General features: G+C 37.5%; 1 protein-coding gene across 1 annotated transcript in view; it reads left to right on the top strand.

The window, feature by feature from the left end:
- Positions 1 to 22,184, top strand: part of Rim (Rab3 interacting molecule) — a 738,199-nt gene that overhangs the window by 407,907 nt on the left and 308,108 nt on the right. The window contains exon 16 of the mRNA XM_068230365.1: positions 19,431 to 19,647. Within this exon, the coding sequence (XP_068086466.1) occupies positions 19,431 to 19,647 (217 nt within the window). The remainder of the gene's footprint in view (positions 1 to 19,430; positions 19,648 to 22,184) is intronic.

Genomic DNA, 22,184 nt, shown 5'->3' with positions numbered 1-22,184 from the left:
TAGTTTGGTGCGTACAAATTGATTATATAAACCACGCTTTTTTGTCAACTGTCAGCATCGCCAGTGTTCGCGGATTGGATTCTGCTTCTCCACACACTGCCTGCTACATGATATACCAGGATCGTCTTCAGAGTAATAACAAATAATGTATTGGCAACTGTCACGCCATAGTAACAAGACTTAGAAATATAGTTCATTCCAGGGCCTTCAAAGTCAAGGAGAGGGATGTTGATGAGTTAGCTATGGAGAGTAGTCATGATCTACTCAGAATATAGCCATCACCTTTGTTAAAATTATTTGGGTGTTTAGCAATTTCTATCACCTTACGAATGATTCTAGGTTTAAAAAAAGTTTCTCTTTATAAATGACAGATGTTGCATCAAAAATTATTCAATGGTCATTATGTATGGCATGTTCTGCCACAACATACTTCTCTGGCTGGCAAAGACATACTGTAAGTGCCTATGATGTTCTTTATCTCTTGTTGCTACCTTCCTACATGTTTGGCCAACACAAACTGATCCACAGGAGCAAGGAATTATATATATTCCAGCACAGTTTAAACCAATAGGATCTTTGACAGATCACAAGCAATTGCCTATGATGATATTAGGCTTAAAAATGGTCTTGATATTGTGCCATCTGAGAATATTGCCAGTCCTATCCATGACAGATTGCACCTATGGAAATGTTGGAACTTTAGGTCATTCGGTTTACCGTAAACCCACCCATACTAACAGATATCTTCACAGGTCCTCTCATCACCATCCTTGCCAAAGCGTGCTGTGCTTAACACCCTTATCAGCCAAGCAAGAGAGGTTTGTGAGGAGGATAAATTAAACGGTGAACTTGAGTTCCTAACCAGAACATTCCTGATCAAGGAAACAAATTGACGAAGTGCTATATCCTAAGCCAAAAGACAAACTGTTACGTGATTCTTGTCCTTTGAGTCTGGCTTTCTTGTGAGGCAATAGAAATTTGCTTAAACACCTGAGTAGTTTATTGAATTCTATCCTTGTTTCAATGCATCAATAACCAGGCTGTCTGAAGGGTATCTGCACACTTTATTGTAATATCACTGTCCCATACAACTCGCCTGATGCACTAATAGAACCTTATAACAGCACATACAAATGTATTTATAGTCTAAGGAGCATGCTGTTTGGAAGTAAGTACATTAAAACCTTATTAAGACGTTTCTGCAGGGGACAAGGAAAGAGAATATGCTAATCGAGAAAAAGTACTATTGAGTACACGAATAAACCTTTCCAACAGTGATAAGTAAACATTTGATATGTTTTGTCCGCCATGCATGCATTTTATGTCGTATATGTACCAGTAGAGGCTATCTACGATTTCTAAAGGTGAGATAAGAGTTTTAACAGGCGAAAAATGACGAGAGAACAAATAATACGAAACCTTTCTCACTGGGGCTTGTTAAATAACAACAGTGTATTAAAAGGTGTGTAAAACACCAAACAAATATGAAAACATTTGCACTGGGACCTTTGAAAGTAACAACATATTATTCCATGACCACACTCTTTCTAAAACAAATGTTAGTTGAAGCCTTATATTTCAGACCAGTGGGTTATTAAACATTGTTTTCTGATCACACTCTTCGACCATGAATTATTTGGAGGTCAATCTTGGCCACACGCGAGAGAATGACTTTGATCACCATCTTGAATACGACAACACTTTGATCGACTCAAGTCGAAACTGAAAGGTGCAAGTTTCAACATACGCAAAACCGCTGAAAGATGTGGATGCCCGTCCACTGTTTGTATTTTAATTTTGTCTTATTATTAAGCAATTCCACCACTTTTTCAGTATCCAAAACTGGGCTATCACACGACAAATATTCGCTACCCTTCGTTGTATCACTCAACACTAACTTCTGAATAGAATGCAAAATACAAGCCCAAACAGGCTTACTGGGTTATTAAGCAATATCAGTGAAAACCAGCAAGCAAAATGAACTTTCCTGAGGCCAACTGCTTGCTCCCCGAAGGTATAATTTACCCTGTAAAGTTGAGGAGTTCAAGGCCTCTTCCCGTCTTCATGCAACTTTTCCCAACCTGCCTCCTGTGGTGAGGGCTCCTATCTGTGTTGGAAAATACATTCCTTTCACAAGGGATGATAAAGACCCTTTTCAGGGCTAGGAAAAATGTGATCGTATTAAGAGTAATCACGAAAATTTGTGACACAATAAGTGGTGTATTTTTATATAGATTTAATATGAAGTGAATTGGGATTTCAAATTTACGATATGCCAAATAAGAAAACATCTTAGGCCCAGTTTCTTCATTGAAAATTAAGTGTTCACTAGTGGCTTTACATCGCACCGACACAGATAGAATGTTAAGTGTTAACACATAATTTAACAAAATGACCATCTCATCAAGAATTGTTAACTCTAACAAATTGTTAATACTTGTGTTAACTTGTGTTAAGATCGAATTATGAGATTTACACCCTCTCTCAACAACACACTATAATGGGTGTGATAGAATCCAACAGACTGCGCTGGGCTGGACATGTACTGAGGATGCAAGATAACAGAGCACCAGTAGATCTATACAAGGGATCTCTTAATGGGAAAAGATCTTCAGGATGACCCCAAAGCACCTGGAAGAAGGAGATCAACAAGGTATGCCAGACCCTCCAAATTGATAACTAGGAAGAGCAGGCTTGAGATCAAAAAGGATAATATATAAGTAGTAATAATAATAATAATAACGTAAATGTTTCCACCTTTTCAATACTACAATATATTCACAAAATTACAAAATTATACGGTACTAGTTTCGACCCATCTAGGGGTCATCATCAGCCGTATTGGAGCAAAGATCATTTGTGGCGAAATCCTAAGACAATATTATTTTAAAGAATAACAAGTGAAATGAGATGTTATGGTAATAGTTAATAATACAAGGAATATACATACTAAGAGGTTTTTAACAAAGAATAAAGTATAAATGGGGTGTTGTAAAAATTATAATCATGGAAATCAGTAAGTTCTTGTATTGAAATGAAATATGGCTTAGGAAGAGGGCTTAAGGTGGGGCTGAAGGGTGCGGGAGAAAGTGTAATTGTCTTGGAAAAGTACCTTTGATTAAATTTAGGATTGAGTTTAGGTTGGCTGCATTATTGTTTCTGAGGAAAGTGATAAATAGATCGAAGAGTATGTTGGGTTTCTCTGAGATTTCATTGAGATTGTGACTGGCATTAAAGTATTGGTCTAGGTGTATGTAGTAATTTTCCATTATGTTCAGTAAAGGGCCCTTGTTTGCTAATACGAGGATGTCCATGTCTTGTTCAATATTGGTGAAATTATGGTTATAATCTTGCATGTGTTGGCCGATGGCTGAAAACTTGTTGTATTTTATTGCGTTAGTGTGCTCGTGGTATCTGATAATGAAGTTTCTCCCGGTTTGCCCGATGTAGGTTTTTTTACAGGTGGTACATTTGATCCTATAAACCAATATTGAACAAGACATGGACATCCTCGTATTAGCAAACAAGGGCCCTTTACTGAACATAATGGAAAATTACTACATACACCTAGACCAATACTTTAATGCCAGTCACAATCTCAATGAAATCTCAGAGAAACCCAACATACTCTTCGATCTATTTATCACTTTCCTCAGAAACAATAATGCAGCCAACCTAAACTCAATCCTAAATTTAATCAAAGGTACTTTTCCAAGACAATTACACTTTCTCCCGCACCCTTCAGCCCCACCTTAAGCCCTCTTCCTAAGCCATATTTCATTTCAATACAAGAACTTACTGATTTCCATGATTATAATTTTTACAACACCCCATTTATACTTTATTCTTTGTTAAAAACCTCTTAGTATGTATATTCCTTGTATTATTAACTATTACCATAACATCTCATTTCACCTGTTATTCTTTAAAATAATATTGTCTTAGGATTTCGCCACAAATGATCTTTGCTCCAATACGGCTGATGATGACCCCTAGATGGGTCGAAACTAGTACCGTATAATTTTGTAATTTTGTGAATATATTGTAGTATTGAAAAGGTGGAAACATTTACGTTATTATTATTATTATTACTTATATATTATTCTCAGTTCAATACGGACCAAAAACATGAAATTCATAACCATCAATCAAAAAGGATGGAATAGGATTGTGAGATCGGCATGGAAACTTCACGTCCCTCAGAAGCCTACAGAGTGAGTGAGTGAGTGAGTAAGTGTTGTGTTAAATTAACATGGCAGCAGCCCTGTGTTAAACTTCTTAACAGCTGTTAAAATTTAAAAATGGTAGGATGTAGAAGTCATAAGTTTAAAGCTTTATTGCAATTTGAAGACTATTTATAAACTAAAGAAGGAAAAGGATGACCCATACTAAGAATAAACGACTTGTTAGAGTTGTCAGAAAAAGTTTTCTACAAAGATACCTAATTACCAACAAGGTACTAGAAGAAATTGAAAATAGGTTAGTGTCCCTTCAGATTATAACTTAGCAGTGTCTCCCGTGCAGCAGTTGCTTATAGTTCCTAGATATTATGCTTCAGACTCTTTTTTTTTATGTAATGTAGGCAACTGTGTTCATGAGTGCAAGACAAGAGTATGTAGAATTCTGCAAAGAATTCCTGCTGCCATTGCAGTATTAACAAGGCATTACTTTATTTTCCCCGCAGTAAAAGAATGCCTGAAAATCATCCAAGGCGTATCAGTCATCACATTTTCCTGTTGATCTAGGAGCCTTAGATTGCACTTATATAGGCCTCTAATTCTACTAATTGCTTTATGTCGCACTGACACAGATAAGTCTTATGGCAATGATGGGAGAAGAAAGGCCTAGGAATTGGAAGGAAGCGGCATGGCCTTAATTAAGGTACAGCCCCAGCATTTGCCTGGTGTGAAAATGGGAAACCACGGAAAACCATCTTCAGGGCTGCCGACAGTGGGGCTCGAACCCTCAATCTCCCGATTACTGGATACTGGCCGCACTTAAGCGACTGCAGCTATCGAGCTCGGTCACTTATATAGGAATATATTAAATGATGTGATTTAAGAGTCCGTTCTTTCATTTTTCAAGCACACTCGCATACTTTCAAATTAAATCTATAACAACATTTGTCTCGCATTCATCATAATAACGCTTTTGTTGCCTCTTACTTGATATGTTTATGTCTTAGCAGTCTCCGCTAACCATAACCTATAATAATGACAACCATGTGTGACAAAATACTATTCCAACATACCGCTAGGAGCACTTTACGTATGTAAAGAAATAAAAGACGCTCACTGCCATTAACAATTGTTTCATAAGAAATGTTGGAAATGTACTCGTGCAACAGGGTACTTTTAACAGAAGTGTTAAATTAATAACAACTGTTAGTTAACATTTGTGAAGTAAAATTTAACAGAGATTTGAAGAAACCCTGCCTTAATGAGAAACGCACTAACAAGGTTTCACTGTACACAATTATATGCTTTAATTGATTTGTTGCATGATTGTAGAACTGTTGATGCTTGATTCTGTCCTGTAGCTGTTGTCACAACACGTATTGGCTTCTACCCACTCCTGTGTGCACCTTGTTTACGGTTCCTGTGCTGTGCTCGATGGATCGCCGCTCGCTCCAGCATTCACCCAGCTGCTTGACTCCACCTTCCTTGTTTTGGTGTTTAATTACAGCCTTCCATTTGAAGACGTCGTATTCTGTTCAGTGTAACCTGTTTTAGACTAGAACTTAGCTGAATGTAGGATATCTTTATGCAGTTTTAAGGCCATTCACAATGAACATTAAATGTAAACATAAAACCTTGTACTCGTTATTTAATGAAAGCATTCACAATAAAATACATACATGTAAACATGAACATAAATGCTAGGTGTTAACGTTGGAGTTTGTAAACTCCAAGCTTTCATGTTCATACTTATGGGATTCAAGAAGGAAACAATATTAGCCTATTGTACTGTGCAGGAACAAACAAAAGAATGCAATAAAATAGAGTATTTGAGGTTTTTTTTTTTTAATCCATTCTGTAACCTCCAAAAGGTAAGGTTACAAGTAATAGGCATAATAAAAATAATATTAATGTTTGCTACCGTTGTGCATTTACATAGTTGCACACTAACACGAGACATGACAATATCTACGAAATTAAAACTATAAGCACATTAAGCACAGAAAATAATAACAGGATAACCAACATGACGGCTAAGAAAGGATAACAGGGAAGCAGCTGGGAACCATATCCAGGTGGTGGAAGGTATTGGCAATGCTGAAGAAGAGAAGTCAAATGTAATCCTAAACTTTACTTAACAAATCTAGATGAAAATTAAAACATAAATAAATAACAAAATACACCATTAAAATTTGAAAACAGAAATCCAGCAGTAATTACAATTTACCCCGAAGGTAGCATTTAGTTATCTAATCTTATACCGGAACATCACACACAACGTTCCGCTGTTCGTGCCGACACTTTTAAAACACATGAAACAGTCGGAAAGAAAGAAAAGGAAGGTAACTTTACACTATAATGAAGATGTAAATGTAAGAAAGAGAACAAAGTTTAAAATATAATCTTGGTACAAAATACCTTCAGTAGGTAGTCCCCTCAAAAACACTTCTGAGAAAGGGTGCCCATCCTAAAGGTGAATACTCCAAGATGAAGCGGAATAAACGAGACAAATAATATATAAGTAATAATAATAATAACGTAAATGTTTCCACCTTTTCAATACAATATATTCACAAAATTACAAAATTATACGGTACTAGTTTCGACCCATCTAGGGGTCATCATCAGCCGTATTGGAGCAAAGATCATTTGTGGCGAAATCCTAAGACAATATTATTTTAAAGAATAACAAGTGAAATGAGATGTTATGGTAATAGTTAATAATACAAGGAATATACATACTAAGAGGTTTTTAACAAAGAATAAAGTATAAATGGGGTGTTGTAAAAATTATAATCATGGAAATCAGTAAGTTCTTGTATTGAAATGAAATATGGCTTAGGAAGAGGGCTTAAGGTGGGGCTGAAGGGTGCGGGAGAAAGTGTAATTGTCTTGGAAAAGTACCTTTGATTAAATTTAGGATTGAGTTTAGGTTGGCTCTATTATTGTTTCTGAGGAAAGTGATAAATAGATCGAAGAGTATGTTGGGTTTCTCTGAGATTTCATTGAGATTGTGACTGGCATTAAAGTATTGGTCTAGGTGTATGTAGTAATTTTCCATTATGTTCAGTAAAGGGCCCTTGTTTGCTAATACGAGGATGTCCATGTCTTGTTCAATATTGGTGAAATTATGGTTATAATCTTGCATGTGTTGGCCGATGGCTGAAAACTTGTTGTATTTTATTGCGTTAGTGTGCTCGTGGTATCTGATAATGAAGTTTCTCCCGGTTTGCCCGATGTAGGTTTTTTTACAGGTGGTACATTTGATCCTATAAACTCCTGATTTTAAAAAACTGCTGGTCTTGTTGATGTGTGAAGTATTGTATAAAACATTCATGTTCTTATTGTTGGTTTTGAAGGCTATTTTAACGCCTTGTTTCTTAAAGATGTTGGTTAACTTGTAGATATCATTGTTGAACGTGAAGGTGGAAAATGTTAGAGGTTTGGTTATTTCTTTTTTGAGGGTAGTTTTTGGGCGATGTTTGTGTTTATTGATTATCCTTTCTATAAAATGATTGCTGAAGCCGTTGAATTTTGCGATTCCGCGGATTGTGTTGAGTTCGTTTTTTAGATCTTTATTGGACATAGGTATGCTGAAGGCTCGGTGAACTAGGCTGTTGTATGTGGCTCGTTTGTGGGACTGGGGGTGCACTGAATCTTGGCGAATGGTGGAGGCTGTTTGAGTGGGTTTTCTGAAAATTTTATAACTGAAAGAATCTGAGTTTCTAGTGATGGTTAAATCTAGAAAGTTGATTTTTTGATTTGATTCGGATTCTAGTGTGAATTTGATATGAGGATCAATATTGTTGAGTCTTAAGAGGGTGGTGGGTGCGTTAATTGATTTCTCATTCATGATTACAAAGACATCGTCGACATATCTGGCCCAAAAGAGAATGTTTTCGAATTCGTTGTCAATTTTGGTGTATTCGAGGAAGTCCAGGTATATTTCTGCTAAGATACCTGAGGCCGGTGACCCCATTGCCAAACCATTTTGTTGATATATGACATTGTCAAAAGTGAAGAAGTTATTTTATAGAAAGGATAATCAATAAACACAAACATCGCCCAAAAACTACCCTCAAAAAAGAAATAACCAAACCTCTAACATTTTCCACCTTCACATTCAACAATGATATCTACAAGTTAACCAACATCTTTAAGAAACAAGGCGTTAAAATAGCCTTCAAAACCAACAATAAGAACATGAATGTTTTATACAATACTTCACACATCAACAAGACCAGCAGTTTTTTAAAATCAGGAGTTTATAGGATCAAATGTACCACCTGTAAAAAAACCTACATCGGGCAAACCGGGAGAAACTTCATTATCAGATACCACGAGCACACTAACGCAATAAAATACAACAAGTTTTCAGCCATCGGCCAACACATGCAAGATTATAACCATAATTTCACCAATATTGAACAAGACATGGACATCCTCGTATTAGCAAACAAGGGCCCTTTACTGAACATAATGGAAAATTACTACATACACCTAGACCAATACTTTAATGCCAGTCACAATCTCAATGAAATCTCAGAGAAACCCAACATACTCTTCGATCTATTTATCACTTTCCTCAGAAACAATAATGCAGCCAACCTAAACTCAATCCTAAATTTAATCAAAGGTACTTTTCCAAGACAATTACACTTTCTCCCGCACCCTTCAGCCCCACCTTAAGCCCTCTTCCTAAGCCATATTTCATTTCAATACAAGAACTTACTGATTTCCATGATTATAATTTTTACAACACCCCATTTATACTTTATTCTTTGTTAAAAACCTCTTAGTATGTATATTCCTTGTATTATTAACTATTACCATAACATCTCATTTCACTTGTTATTCTTTAAAATAATATTGTCTTAGGATTTCGCCACAAATGATCTTTGCTCCAATACAGCTGATGATGACCCCTAGATGGGTCGAAACTAGTACCGTATAATTTTGTAATTTTGTGAATATATTGTATTGAAAAGGTGGAAACATTTACGTTATTATTATTATTACTTATATATTATTCTCAGTTCAATACGGACCAAAAACATGAAATTCATAACCATCAATAAACGAGACAGCCCCAAGGTGAAATTTACATATTGTGATTACATCGAAAGGCGTTGAATATCTAATTTACAAAATCAACAAAATGGGAACTGTCTCTTTACAAATGTGACGCGACTTACCAAAAAGACTAAGTCATTTTGATTAAATTTGGAAGCTGAAGGAAAACACGGGTAAGCTCCGGCGAGAGAAATTAAATGAAACACTACATTTGAAAATAAATACCTGAAAGACAAAAAACAATTAAGTGCTTACCTGGTGGAGGGGCCAAGAAGACCCGTTACCTTGAAGGCAACCTTTCCCTTCACTGGTCAAACAGTAAAGACGCCTTGGAAGAGCAAGGCTCTAAGGAAACGCATGTCTCCGGAAATTAGGAAACCTTACAACAGCCAATGAGCGTCCGATCTTTTTCCTTCACCTACCAATCACATTTACTTTTATTTTCTCCAATTAGAACTTAGAAATTAGTGCTGACCAAGAACGTTTGAGAAGCATCGAGAAGTTACGAAATTGATGCAACTTTTACGAAAACAGAAATATCCCACGCCGATGTGGCGCGTGTGCTACAGGGTGTTTGCTTTAATCTTACCCACGACAAAGAAACAATCTTGAAGCCATAATAAAATCAAACAATTCCAAAATTCACATACCGAGGAGAGACAAAAACAAATGAATAAATACATTACATACCCAATTAACACATAAATATATACAATTCCTCACCGTCTTCCAAGTCCAAGTAATCAAATCCAAGTAATCACTACAATAATCATTGTTGACTTTATGAAATAAAACATAGACAATTTTACGAAAAAAAGAGATTTGAAAATTGTCTATGTTTAGGCCTACTTCTAGATTTTCTTGTTTTCAAATGTAGGATACCACAGTCACAAGCTGGTACATTCAGCTGAAATGTAAATTGCACTGCTAGATTGTCATTATTTTATCATAGAAGCATCCATTTTTACTGAGTTCTTTTGGGCTGACATTGATGTTTGTTGTCATTGTGAATGATTAGTTAATATTTATGTTAATGTCATACGTTTATGTTCTTGCATCAACATTAAACTTTTTATAGTGAATGGGCCTTTAGAATTACAGTACACTCCTTATTATTCAGGCTAATGAACATCTCATCCACAGAGTGACCAGAGGTTATGAACAGAAAAGAGACCATAGTGCCCGAAAATGTAGGATATCCAAGGAAAATCTAGGGCTTAAAGGGAAAAAATACACACTCATTTCATATAATACTTAATTTCAATTTATACAAACTACAAATGAAATCATGCCCAGGGAAAGTTTACTTACATTACAATAATAATCACTGGGGCTGTACCTTAATTAAGGCCACGGCCGCTTCCTTCCAACTCCTAGGCCATTCCTATCCCATCGTCGCCATAAGACCTATCTGTGTTGGTGCGACGTAAAGCCCCTAGCAAAAAAAAAAGAATAATCATCATTTAAATTTTAATGGAAAAAAGACCAATGATTAATAAGCAGTAGTTAACAAGTGGTTTAATAGGTACAACCATTATGTGTTCAAGTGTATTTTTTGAATGAATTTATCTTCTTTGAAACACCTTATTGACATACAACATTCTGAAGAATTTTATTCTTAAAATTGTACCTTAGCGGCAAACCTCTTGCTGAAACTATACCTGTTTCTCTGAATCCAAGACGATGTTTTTTTCTCTCAGATTTTCATGTGAAAAATCCCGAGTCGTCTTGCAATCACGACGTAATAGTAATGAAAACCACTGGCAGCTGCCATCTATTGTACAGTGCCTCTGTGTGACGTTACTGGTTCTCGGAAAATAGTGAAGAGAGAATAGCATTCTAGTAGCCTCTACAAAAACGTTTCTCAAATCCGCTGAATGGCATCAAAACATCAAGTGCAAGATTGCCCATAATGTAACATACTTCTGAGTCCCAGATGCGCAGGAAATGTCATTCGAGTTGGAATAGCAAGGATGCAACCCTCAGAATTATTACAAAGGCCATGGTTACTCAGTGACAAAGTTACAATGTGTCTACTGTATGTGACCCTTAGTAAAAGTATCCATTTTATAGATGGCAGAAATATTTTTTCAATGGATCATCGTATTGTAGAGACACGTGGAATAGGTATTGCTGGCAAATTTTTAATGGGTTTCCTTAGATATTATGATCATCATCATCATCATCATCTGCAGTTTCCAGCTGTTGGCCAGGTCTGCTTCAATATTATGACGTATGTAGCTGGAGCTGGTTTAAGATAGTGATGATGCCACTATATCTTCCAAGTTGTTTTTTTTTAAACTAGATTTCACAGTCAAAAGAGCTGGGTTTCACAACCTTTCTTGTTTTGGGAATTGCATGAAATATGTAACAAAAATGGGCGGAACCCTGGTTGCCATAGTTTAACCTAGGGCAAAATACAAAACAGTGTTGTATGGAAGGATTTGACATAGGAATGTGTTGATGGAAATTTTGGAAGGTAAAATATGAGGGAAACGCCCTCATGAAAGACCAAGAAAGACATTCATGATGACATAGAATTGGGTAGCTCAAAAGCTTTAATAGTCTTTATTAAAGTTGGTGTGAAGTTTGATGAAGATTCCTAAAATTGTATTTTATTGCAGGACAAAAACAAAGTTTTTATAGTATTACATAATGAACATGTAAATGGTATTCCTAATTCATGAATACTTGACCAGAAAAGGAATATAACTTATAATATAGAGCTTAACCTATTTTAAAGTTTGTGATGTATAGTTTTCAAGTTTATCTTTGTAGCTGAAGATGGTCTTAGTAACAGACTGAAACTAGTCCTAATATAAATGAGATAGAATAAAATTTTACAGTACAATTTACAAGTGTTGATTAGGTGCAATTGTCTGAAATAAAGTTAAAGGTACCGAAACTGGGAAATCAACATGGAAATTATAAAAATCATAAATTATGATATCAAATCATCATCAAAGTTCATGAGCAGTTGCCACAGTAGAGAGAAAGAAAGAATGGTTGAGTTTTATACAGTCTCATGGAACCCTTCATGATGATTGTTATTTCAAAGGGTCTGTTATGTAGGTCATCAGCTTACGGAACCCAGGTTCCACAGAACTCTGGTTGAGAATCTCTGTACTAGACCAATATGCTACTGTGTTGTCATGTGGCATGGAATTTAATGCTGTCATAACTGTCATATAAGCTACATTTTTTTATAATTTTATTTGGAGAAAGCATAGTTCAAAAGCAGGCAAAATAATGTACACTACAATATTTTTATTCATTTATTTACAAGGCCAAGTAAATAAGTATCTACAGTTTTGCTCTATTTGTCTTTAGGTTGGCTCTATGGCATTGTGTGCTCACCAGCCACTAGATGGCACCATTGTCTATGTCTGTGGTAGGTTTCAGCATTATCAGATCAGTATGGTTTGCGCAGTTGCGACGTAAAGATGGCCGCGCCACTCTCTGTTTGCACCAAGGAAGAACAGCATTCCGTAATCCGTTTTTTATGTCTGAGGAGCGGAAATTCATAGAAGACTTTCAACACAATACGGGGACAATGTTTTGCCACAGCGGATGCTTCCATTCCATGCTCTGACATTTGCTCTTTAGTTCGAAGTGGTGAACCCATGTTTCATCTCCGGTGATGATCCGTTTCAGAAACGTTTCACTGTCGTTAGCATGACTGTCCAGTAGGTGCTGACAGATTCTCACACGATTACACTTCTGCTCCTCAATGAGTTATTTTGGAACCCATCTCGAACAGACTTTGTAAAAGTTAAGCCTGTTATGCATGATTTCATATGCAGAACCATGGCTAATGAACATATGGTTTGCCACGTCATCAACAGTCACTCATCTGTTATTCAGGATCATATCAGGCACTTGTTCAATAATGGCATCAGTTACAGATGCAGATGAACGACCGGATCTTTTCTCATCCTTCACGCTCGTGCAACCCCTTTTGAACTGTTCAGTCCACTGGTAAACACTTCACTGTGGCAAAACATTGTCCCTCTATGAATTTCCGCTCTTGGTACACCCTCAGACCACAAAAAACATAGTGGCGCGGCCATCTTTACATCGCAACAGCGCAAGCTGTACTGATCTGATAATGTTGAAACCTACCACAGACATAGACAACAGTGCCATCTAGAGGCTGGTAAGCACATAACACTATAGAGCCAACCTAAAGACAATTAGAGCAAAATTACAGATACTTATTGACTTGCCTACGTACATTTATGCTAGTGTTTCAAGAATTTCAAGAATAACCCACACATGAATAATCAGGAGTTTACTGTAAGTTCAGTATGTAACTAGACTCATGGTTATGATCAGAATTTGTCATTGAAACAGCTAATTACTAGAAATTGGAGGTTACCATATTTACTCAATTGCAAGCCAACTTTCTTTTTTTTTTTTTTTTTTACTTTTTGTTCTTGATTCAAATATGCCCCTTGGCTTAGGATCTGTATCATTAACATGGCTGGTAAAGTAGACAAAACACTGTATCAGTGCAATAGGTTTTTTGCCATTGTGTAGAGTCAAGCCCTATTTCAACAACAGTTGTTAAATTATATACTAATAAGTTGTTAGTTAACACCATGTTAAAAATTTAACTAAGTGCTAAGATTCTTGCATTTATTCAAACTTTTCGCAAGAAATGTTAGCTAACACATCGTTAACTATCTCGAGAATTATGAAATGTGTGGCAGAACCAAGCAGGTTTTGAGCACATTTCAAGCGATTTTGTTAGAATAAAGCTGTAAAACATGGCACGTGGAGTAAATATAAACAGGTTGTCTCAACATTTGATTTGCAATCCCTGGCTAAGAATGGAAAACTGTCTTTTACAGACCTCTACCATCCTTGCTATGTTGTTCTCTGCCCCAATGTTTGCTACATTATAATGGTTTTGAGGTCTTGTTTCAGAATACAAGTTTGGGGTTCGAAAATAGTTTCTTAAAAGGTATTGCCTGTCAGGATCTCTTTTTAAGACCTCAAACCATGCTCAGATATGGGAGTTATTAAATAATATACCATCACTTTACAGAACCTGGCCATCTAGTAACTACAATACATCCCTGATTTAAAGGTTAGGATTATGAATCACTTGAAAAAGTATCCCTTCGAATTATGGCATATTTTGGCTCTGTTGCATTCAGGTGATTGGAACAAAAAACATAAAAAAGGCATATTTCATAGAAGTCATGGATAACCTGTTGGCATTCTTCTATTGAAAGAAATACTAAATTACCTTTTTATTGTGGATGCTATCATTGCAGAAACTCTGCTGACAATTCTACTAACTGAAGCATTTGAAATTCTAGAATTGTCTCCAAATATTACATGAAAAATCATCAATTGTATATATGTCAAATGTTCTATATGAAATACGCTTGACAGAACAGAAGACGATGCTCTGTACAAAGACAGAGACAAAGAAATAGGTGACGAACCTGAATCATTTGATGCTGATGTCTAAGGCTCGAAAGTTTTGGAAAAGTCCTTCTTTCTCGAGTCTCCAAAGATGAGGCCCAACATAATATATGTTCATTCTGGGTCATCGTAGGCCAGAAAATTGTGGGTTTTATTTATCCTTTTCTGCCTTTTTCAGAATTTTTAGGCTCATAGGTCCTTTCATAATTTTTTTTTTTTTTTTTTTTTTTTGCTAGTTGCTTTACGTCGCACCGACACAGGTAGGTCTTATGGCGACGATGGGATAGGAAAGGGCTGGGAGTGGGAAGGAAGCGGCCGTGACCTTAATTAAGGTACAGCCCCAGCATTTTCCTGGTGTGAAAATGGGAAACCACGGAAAACCATTTTCAGGGCTGCCGACAGTGGGATTCGAACCTACTATCTCCCGAATACTGGACACTGGCCGCACTTAAGCGACTGCAGCTATCGAGCTTGGTCATAACCTCTTTAGGTTGTAACTTCACCTTCTTTCGAGTACATTTGTACTGCCCATTCTCAACTCGAATCATCGTTCGTTCATCCGTTACCTCTAAAATATTTCTGTAGTAAGAGAAAAAAGAAACTAATGCTTGAAAAAAAAACAGCGGTATCAAATTATGTGCAATGTAACCGAAATATTGAAAGGAGAAAATCTTGATGTGTTTTGAAAAGGAAGATCTCACTTGCTTCAAGTGTGAACCCTTAACATCTGTCGATGTGGACCTAAGTTTCTCGATGTTTGGCAACGTGCTGTCTGGAATCCGACGATCCTTTACAGCTAAGAACCTGGAAATGACTGTTGTGATATAAATCCAACTGAGGTAAGTTTTCCAAATTCCAACTTCTGTAACCTTATTGTGGTGAAGCCAAATACAATTCCAGTTATACTCATTTCAATTTTATTCTCCAGGATGTCCATGCGGGTTTGCTGAATTCATTCTAGTTCAAAAACACATTTCATTCTAAATTCTGCAAGAACTTTTATTAACAAACACGGAATTCCTTTTTTTAAATTATGTTAATATAAAAATATATAATGTCTGAAAGAAGAAATCATCATCATCATCATCATTTCCTATTATCCAGCTGTAGCCGTGTAGGGGCAAATATGGTTCCTCTCCACTTTACACTGTGTGCCCAAAGAGCTTTCCGAGACGATGGGCTCGTCACATACAAAGGCATTTTATATCTACTGCCAGGTTCAAAATTAGGCCGCCCCTAATATGGAGACAGACGCCTTTCGTAGCCGCTCCTCTGGAGTACAGACGCTACAGGTTTGCCATCTCCACCGTAACAAATCCACCTTCTCTGCCGTTGAGGTCTTCACTTGTAACCCTGAGCTGGGACCCATACCAGATGTTACACACAGGGTCAGTGTGCTCTGGGACTCACATAGGCAGGGGCGCCCCTCCCTGGGTAGGGCTGCCTCCGAAGAGGGTCTCTACCTGCTACATGCGAAAGGAGAAGTATTTCACATATAGTACAGTATATATTTTTGCACTGTATGTTGCATACCACCAGAAGTTTGCATTTTAAAACTTTATATTCCTTCATAAACATGTAATTAAAACTAAAATTATGAATAAATTTGGATCACATTTTTAGGTCCTTTTCACCAGTTTTTAGATCCTTTTTTGTTATTGTTAGGTCTTTTTAAAGTTCTTTTTTAGTCATTCTTTATGTCTTCAACTTCCGAGCTCTAGTGATGACTGACTAAACAAGTAAATGGCAGAAAATTTATTCCTTTTGCTTCGTGTCATTATTAAATTTCAAATTTTTGTTTTTCATTTCCATGGGTCGGCTTACAATCGAATGAATACGGTACATAGATTTAATCTTTAAATATTTTTGTAGAGCCTTGAATAAGACATTTTATTCTGTGGAAAAATTCAAGAGATTTTGTATCTTGGAACAAGTTCAATTAGAATAAAAACTGATTGATATGGTACCTGGTGTTGAAAATTTTGCACTAGCAGAAATTAACTTTATGGAATCATATTCAACTGTAAAGTATGATGAATGTGACATAAATAACATTACTTTTTATTCTGAGAAAACAGATTGACTGCCATGAGAAATTAAGATTTTATTAAAATTAAAATAAGAAACAGAACTCTCTTAGTTCCTAAGCACCTAAAGATAAAAGTAGATCGATATTAGGTCTCCAATAAAACACATGTTTGTAGTATTCTGGTACTACCTTGGATATAATAATTTTCAAGCTTATCTTGGTTTCACTTGTGTATATATGGTAAATAGTCATCATCATCATCATCATCATCACCATAAACTAAGACCGTCCAAGCTGTGTTTTTACTCTCCAGCTCTAGTATGGGAGGCTCGCGCATAGATCTTGATCTTGCAAACAGCCTGCACGTTTTCGACCTGGCAAGCATCAGCCGCCAGTCTGAAACTCGGCTGTTAACATGGTAAGACAGTAAGTTGTCATTGCAACACAAAATTTTCATATGTAAAAGTTCTGTTTTCATCTTAATGGCCGTGTGAACAGACATAACTCTCACTATTGATATGCAGAAAATCTTAATGGCGTTTATGAAGTCCCTTATTATGATAGGAAGATTGGAGTTTGGTGTGCTGTTAGTGCAAGATGAATAATTGGGCCTATTTTTTCAAGATGACTAGATGCAGAGAGGTACCAAGATGACATTTTGACACTGTTCTTCTACCAGTTAACAGAAGGAGAAGAATTGTGTGGGTGGTTTTAGCAAGATTCAGCCCCTGCTCATACAGCAGAAGATTTCCTTGTTACAATCTCGGAAGTGTTTGCAGACAGAGTGATCAGTGCTGGTCTATTTCCCCCTCGTTCTCCAGATCTAGCAGTGTGTGATTATTACTTGTGGGGTAAACTGAAAGAAAAAGTGTATTGAACAAATCCTCACACATTGGAGGAACTAACAGAAAACATTACAGTCGCAGAACTCGCTTGCATCAGCCAGAATGTGGTTACCAGATACAGTGCCTGTATTACCCAAGAAGGACGACACTTTCAGCATCTTTTATAAGGTTTTCATGTAAGATTGTGTATACGCTTAAAGTAGGGCGGCCATACACGACGTAAGTTCGGCTGAGGCAGCTGCCATAGCACAGAGTACAAACACCGTATGTTCGGTCTTAGTTTATATGAGAGAGCCTGTATGTTAAAAAGTTGCCTCAATCTCTGCCAGTCTAGGGCTTCTCTCTTCCAATCTTCCATGCTACCCAGGAGGATTCTTTTGGATCATCACAGCCTTAAGGTCGATTCACACATCTCCAGGACGTGACGGCATCTTCCGTGAAAATAAAATATCGTCGCCATGTAAACAAAGGGATGAGTTCCTACACTTCCGTTGACGTCATTCGCCGTGACCTTCAGTGCTTCTCCGTGATCCGTGCCGGCAATACGTATTCGCTGGCCAACGATATTTTCTTGTTTTCACGGACGTGATTTCTCTCTTCCCGCCTTCCTGCTTCTCTGCTTTCTTTGAGTACTGAGGTTATCTGTGTACATTTGAACTGTTCTTTACCTCCCAAAATGAAGGACGAACTGCTGATTGAATTAGTGATGATGATGATGATGATGATGATGATGATGATGATGATGATGATGATGATGATGATGATGATGATGATTGTTTAAAGGGAAAGGCACACTCTTTTCTATATAATTTAGCTGATTCGAAATATATGGATAGTGGTTTGAAGAAGCATGTATGGGACGAAATTGGCGAGAAAATGGAAGCTGAAGGTAGTTAACTAACATTTTTTTGCTTTTAAGATTAAGGAAATCAGTCTGTCTGTACATAGGCACCGACGTTGGCGCGGCAAGGCACTTTCTGCCCCCAACCTACAAAGTCAGGGGTATTAAAATTAATCAACGATTTCATTTATTTAATTTTTCAAGTATTTATTATTTAATTTTTCAAGTAATTAAAAGCAAATGTAGTGTATCCGTGAAATTTTACTTCGTTGTCCTTCAAGCATTTATATAGAGCAGAAAACTCTCCTTCCTAACCCCTGCGTTTCCATATAGGATGTACCCACTGTTTCTTCCTCTCTTTCTCCTCTTCATCCAAAATTATAGCCATCATTAACAGTTAATCACTAAAAAAAACTAATCATCTAACACTTGATTGCCAACTTATAACTGCGTGGAACTGCACGGAACTGAAGTGTGAGGACAGACATGAAATATTCATGTCAGAAAGGATGGATACGAACACGGAGAGCGCCGTCACGTCCCGGAGATGTTTAAATCGACCTTTAGTCCTCCAAGGGGATAAATTTTTATCTGTGTATATAAATAACTTACCCTTATCACCAACTGAGATGTTACTTGCTTGCTATTAATACTGAAATCCTAGGAACTTATCATAAGCAGAAAGGGACATTTGGGCTACAATTTTCAAGAACTGATTCAAAAAAACTGGAAAGTTAAACAGTTTCTGGCAAATATCCAACAATGACAATAAAGTGAGTATGGATTTTACTTTTCCAGTGTGTTAAGAAGCATGTTTGTATAATGTTACTTTATTGAAATATAAGTCGTCATTCAAACACAAGAGGGAGTGAAGTCTCCATTAAGAGTTAATTTTTTGAATGATTTCAATTTCTTATGTGCTTCATTCTATACTATTCTGACTTCCTGTTCCCTCCTACATAGTTCTGAATACACCCATTAACTCTGCCTAACAATCTCCAGAATATTATTACAATATTTGCTTACAGTTTGGGATCGACATTACACGGGTCTAAGCGACAGCGACCTGCCTTCTCGTAGCACCATGCAAGCTGGCGACCAGAGGCACCGGTTACGACATTCCTTATCTCCCGATAAGGACGTAATGGGTGACTTTGGAGACAGCGACATTGAGAGTGTCGTCAGTGTGACGAGCAGTGCCTTCTCAACACAGTCGGAGCGACCTCGTGGCTCCAGAGGTGTCAGGTACTGATTCAAAATTCTCCTCTGTCTTCATTTACTTTTCAGCATGGATGAAATGCTATATGATTTACAGGCCTCATCCAAAACATATACACTGAGTGGCCAAAAGTCACAGAAAACCCTCAAAATGGTAGCTATATGGCAGGGCATCGACTCTGCAAGGTGTTGGATATTCTGGAGGGATCTGGACCCATTCATCTTGCACTGCTACCCACAGTTGGTCTTGTGTAGTTGGTGCAGGGTTCATGGAGCATACACCATCATTGACAGCACCACATAAATGCTCAATTGGGTTAAGATCGGGGGATCTGGAAGGCCAATCCATGGTCATAAGTTCACTGGAGTGTTCCTCTAATCACCTGCATGTCACCATAAAGTATTGACATGGCACATTGTCCTGTTGAAACATGGCATCTCCATCAGGGTACTCTGGGCCAGAAAGGGATGCAGATGATCTGAAAGAATGTCCACATAACGTGCACCTGTCAGCGCTCCCTACAGCCATACATTGGGGCCTAATTGCAACCATGAGAATGCCGCCCAGACCAGTACTGAGCCACCTCCTGCCTGGACACAACCTTATTGACACGCAGGATCTGTAGCTTCATGGAGCTTACTCCACACTCTCATGCGCCCGTCAGCTCAATACAACTGGAACTGGGATTCATCGCATCAAACCATATGCCGCCACTGTTGCTTGGTCCATTGTCAATCTTTGCGGGTCCATGAACGTCGTTGAGCTCTGTGTTGAGGTGTCAGCAAAGGGACACCAGTTGGTCATCGGCTGGTGAAGTCTGTGCCGTTCAGTTGCCTCCTTACAGTCCTGGTAGAAATGGGTTCCTGACTCCCAACATTCAACTGGGTGGTGATCTGACTCATAATAGCCAGTTGAGCGCCCAGTATGGTTCTGTGGAGGCAACGTGATGTCCGTTTGTTAAACACCTGTGCTCTTCCCATCTGGCAGTTTACGTGGGTGGTAACATTCTCTGTGCGATATTGAAGACCTCGGAAACCCAAATTTGCCTGTAATCTCCTCAATGCGCCGATGATCATCTCACATTCAAAGTCGGGTAACTCGCGACGTGTAGCCATCTTCACAATACTGGTGTCTATGACAGACTGCTCAGCTACGCTGCAGCTAGCTGCAATGCTCAGGGATCATACACGGCACATTTTGTAATGGGACACCCCTTCCCATGACTTTCATCCACTCAGTGTATATGAGGATTACCCAAAAATAAACCAACTTCATCAAAATTATTTTGAATAAATCTAGCATTCAATCAGCTAGTCAGTGCTATTAATTACCATACATAATAATTGTGTAGCATACAAGGACATCTTCAGTACATTATTTTGATACTTTAGATCAACATTATTATTCAATGATTACTGAATATGCACACAGATAAGCTCAAATATCATATATAATAGGCTGACTGTGCAATGAGAAGTTTTCTGAATTAAAAGATCTTTGAAACAATATAAACATTTAAAACATAGGATATTCTTTATTTAATAAATTGTTTTAAATACATATTAATTTGAAAGAATTGAATATTGGATGAATACTAATGATTGAATGCAATTGGGCTCAGTATATGGGAGGCCAGGCTCTGCCTGTCAAAAACCAAGACAAATGGCAAGTGATGGAGGAACAACAACCCTTTAAAAGCCTTGGTCCAGTTGGCCTGTAAAGAGCCTCTTGTTTGGCTTACAGACAGTGGCGGTGCGTGGATAAAACGTCTAGGGGTTCACTGCTGTGGAAAAGAACGTGTTCGGATTCTTATTGTTACTTGATGTTTACATAGCTGTAAAATAGTGACATTGCTTGATTAGAAATGTGACTTTGCTTTGCAGAGACACGGCTACAGCTCGAAGAAGTTACCAAAACAATGAAGAATGAAGGATAGAGAATATGAAGTGCAATTACTTTAAGCTGATCCAATTTCCCCTCATTTTGGAGATGTTGCTTACGTAGGAATAACTTCTTCAAGAACGTGTTAGGCAGACTACTGTTATTTATGTGTTGACATATTTTGTTGTTTACTTCTCATAAAACACGTATTACTAATGAAAAGTTTCATTTAATTACATAATCTTAGCCTACCTACGGCTATTGATGCTATACAATCCGTAGTTAGCAAAATATTCTGACTCACTGCGATTAATTACATCAGAATGGCAAAATCGCCAAATTAAAATCCCTTCAAAACCTACCACACACGGCAAATTTTAACCACGCGCTCCAACAATGCTTCGGCTAATTTCGGAACTGCTTGATGTAACTCGTGTCTATCGCTGGTCCAGTTGCCAGCGATTCCTGGGTTATGTTTTCCCTGCTTCTCATAACCCCTCATCTTGCACACCCTCCTATGTCTCACGACTCCACACCTTCAGTCCTGAAATTGAACCTATTCGCTGGTTCCTGAGAGCAACCGAGTGTTGATGTCAAAAATACCGCTACGCGCGCTGACGTACAGAGGAATAGGCTCTGATGACCCATTTTACCTAGACATATATTTCTAGGGGGTTCATTG

This window comes from Anabrus simplex, chromosome 14 (assembly GCF_040414725.1).
Source record: "Anabrus simplex isolate iqAnaSimp1 chromosome 14, ASM4041472v1, whole genome shotgun sequence".
Taxonomy (NCBI): Eukaryota; Metazoa; Arthropoda; class Insecta; order Orthoptera; family Tettigoniidae; genus Anabrus; species Anabrus simplex.
The sequence above is the reverse complement of the archived record's forward strand: the minus strand, read 5'-3'. Positions and strand labels throughout refer to the sequence as shown.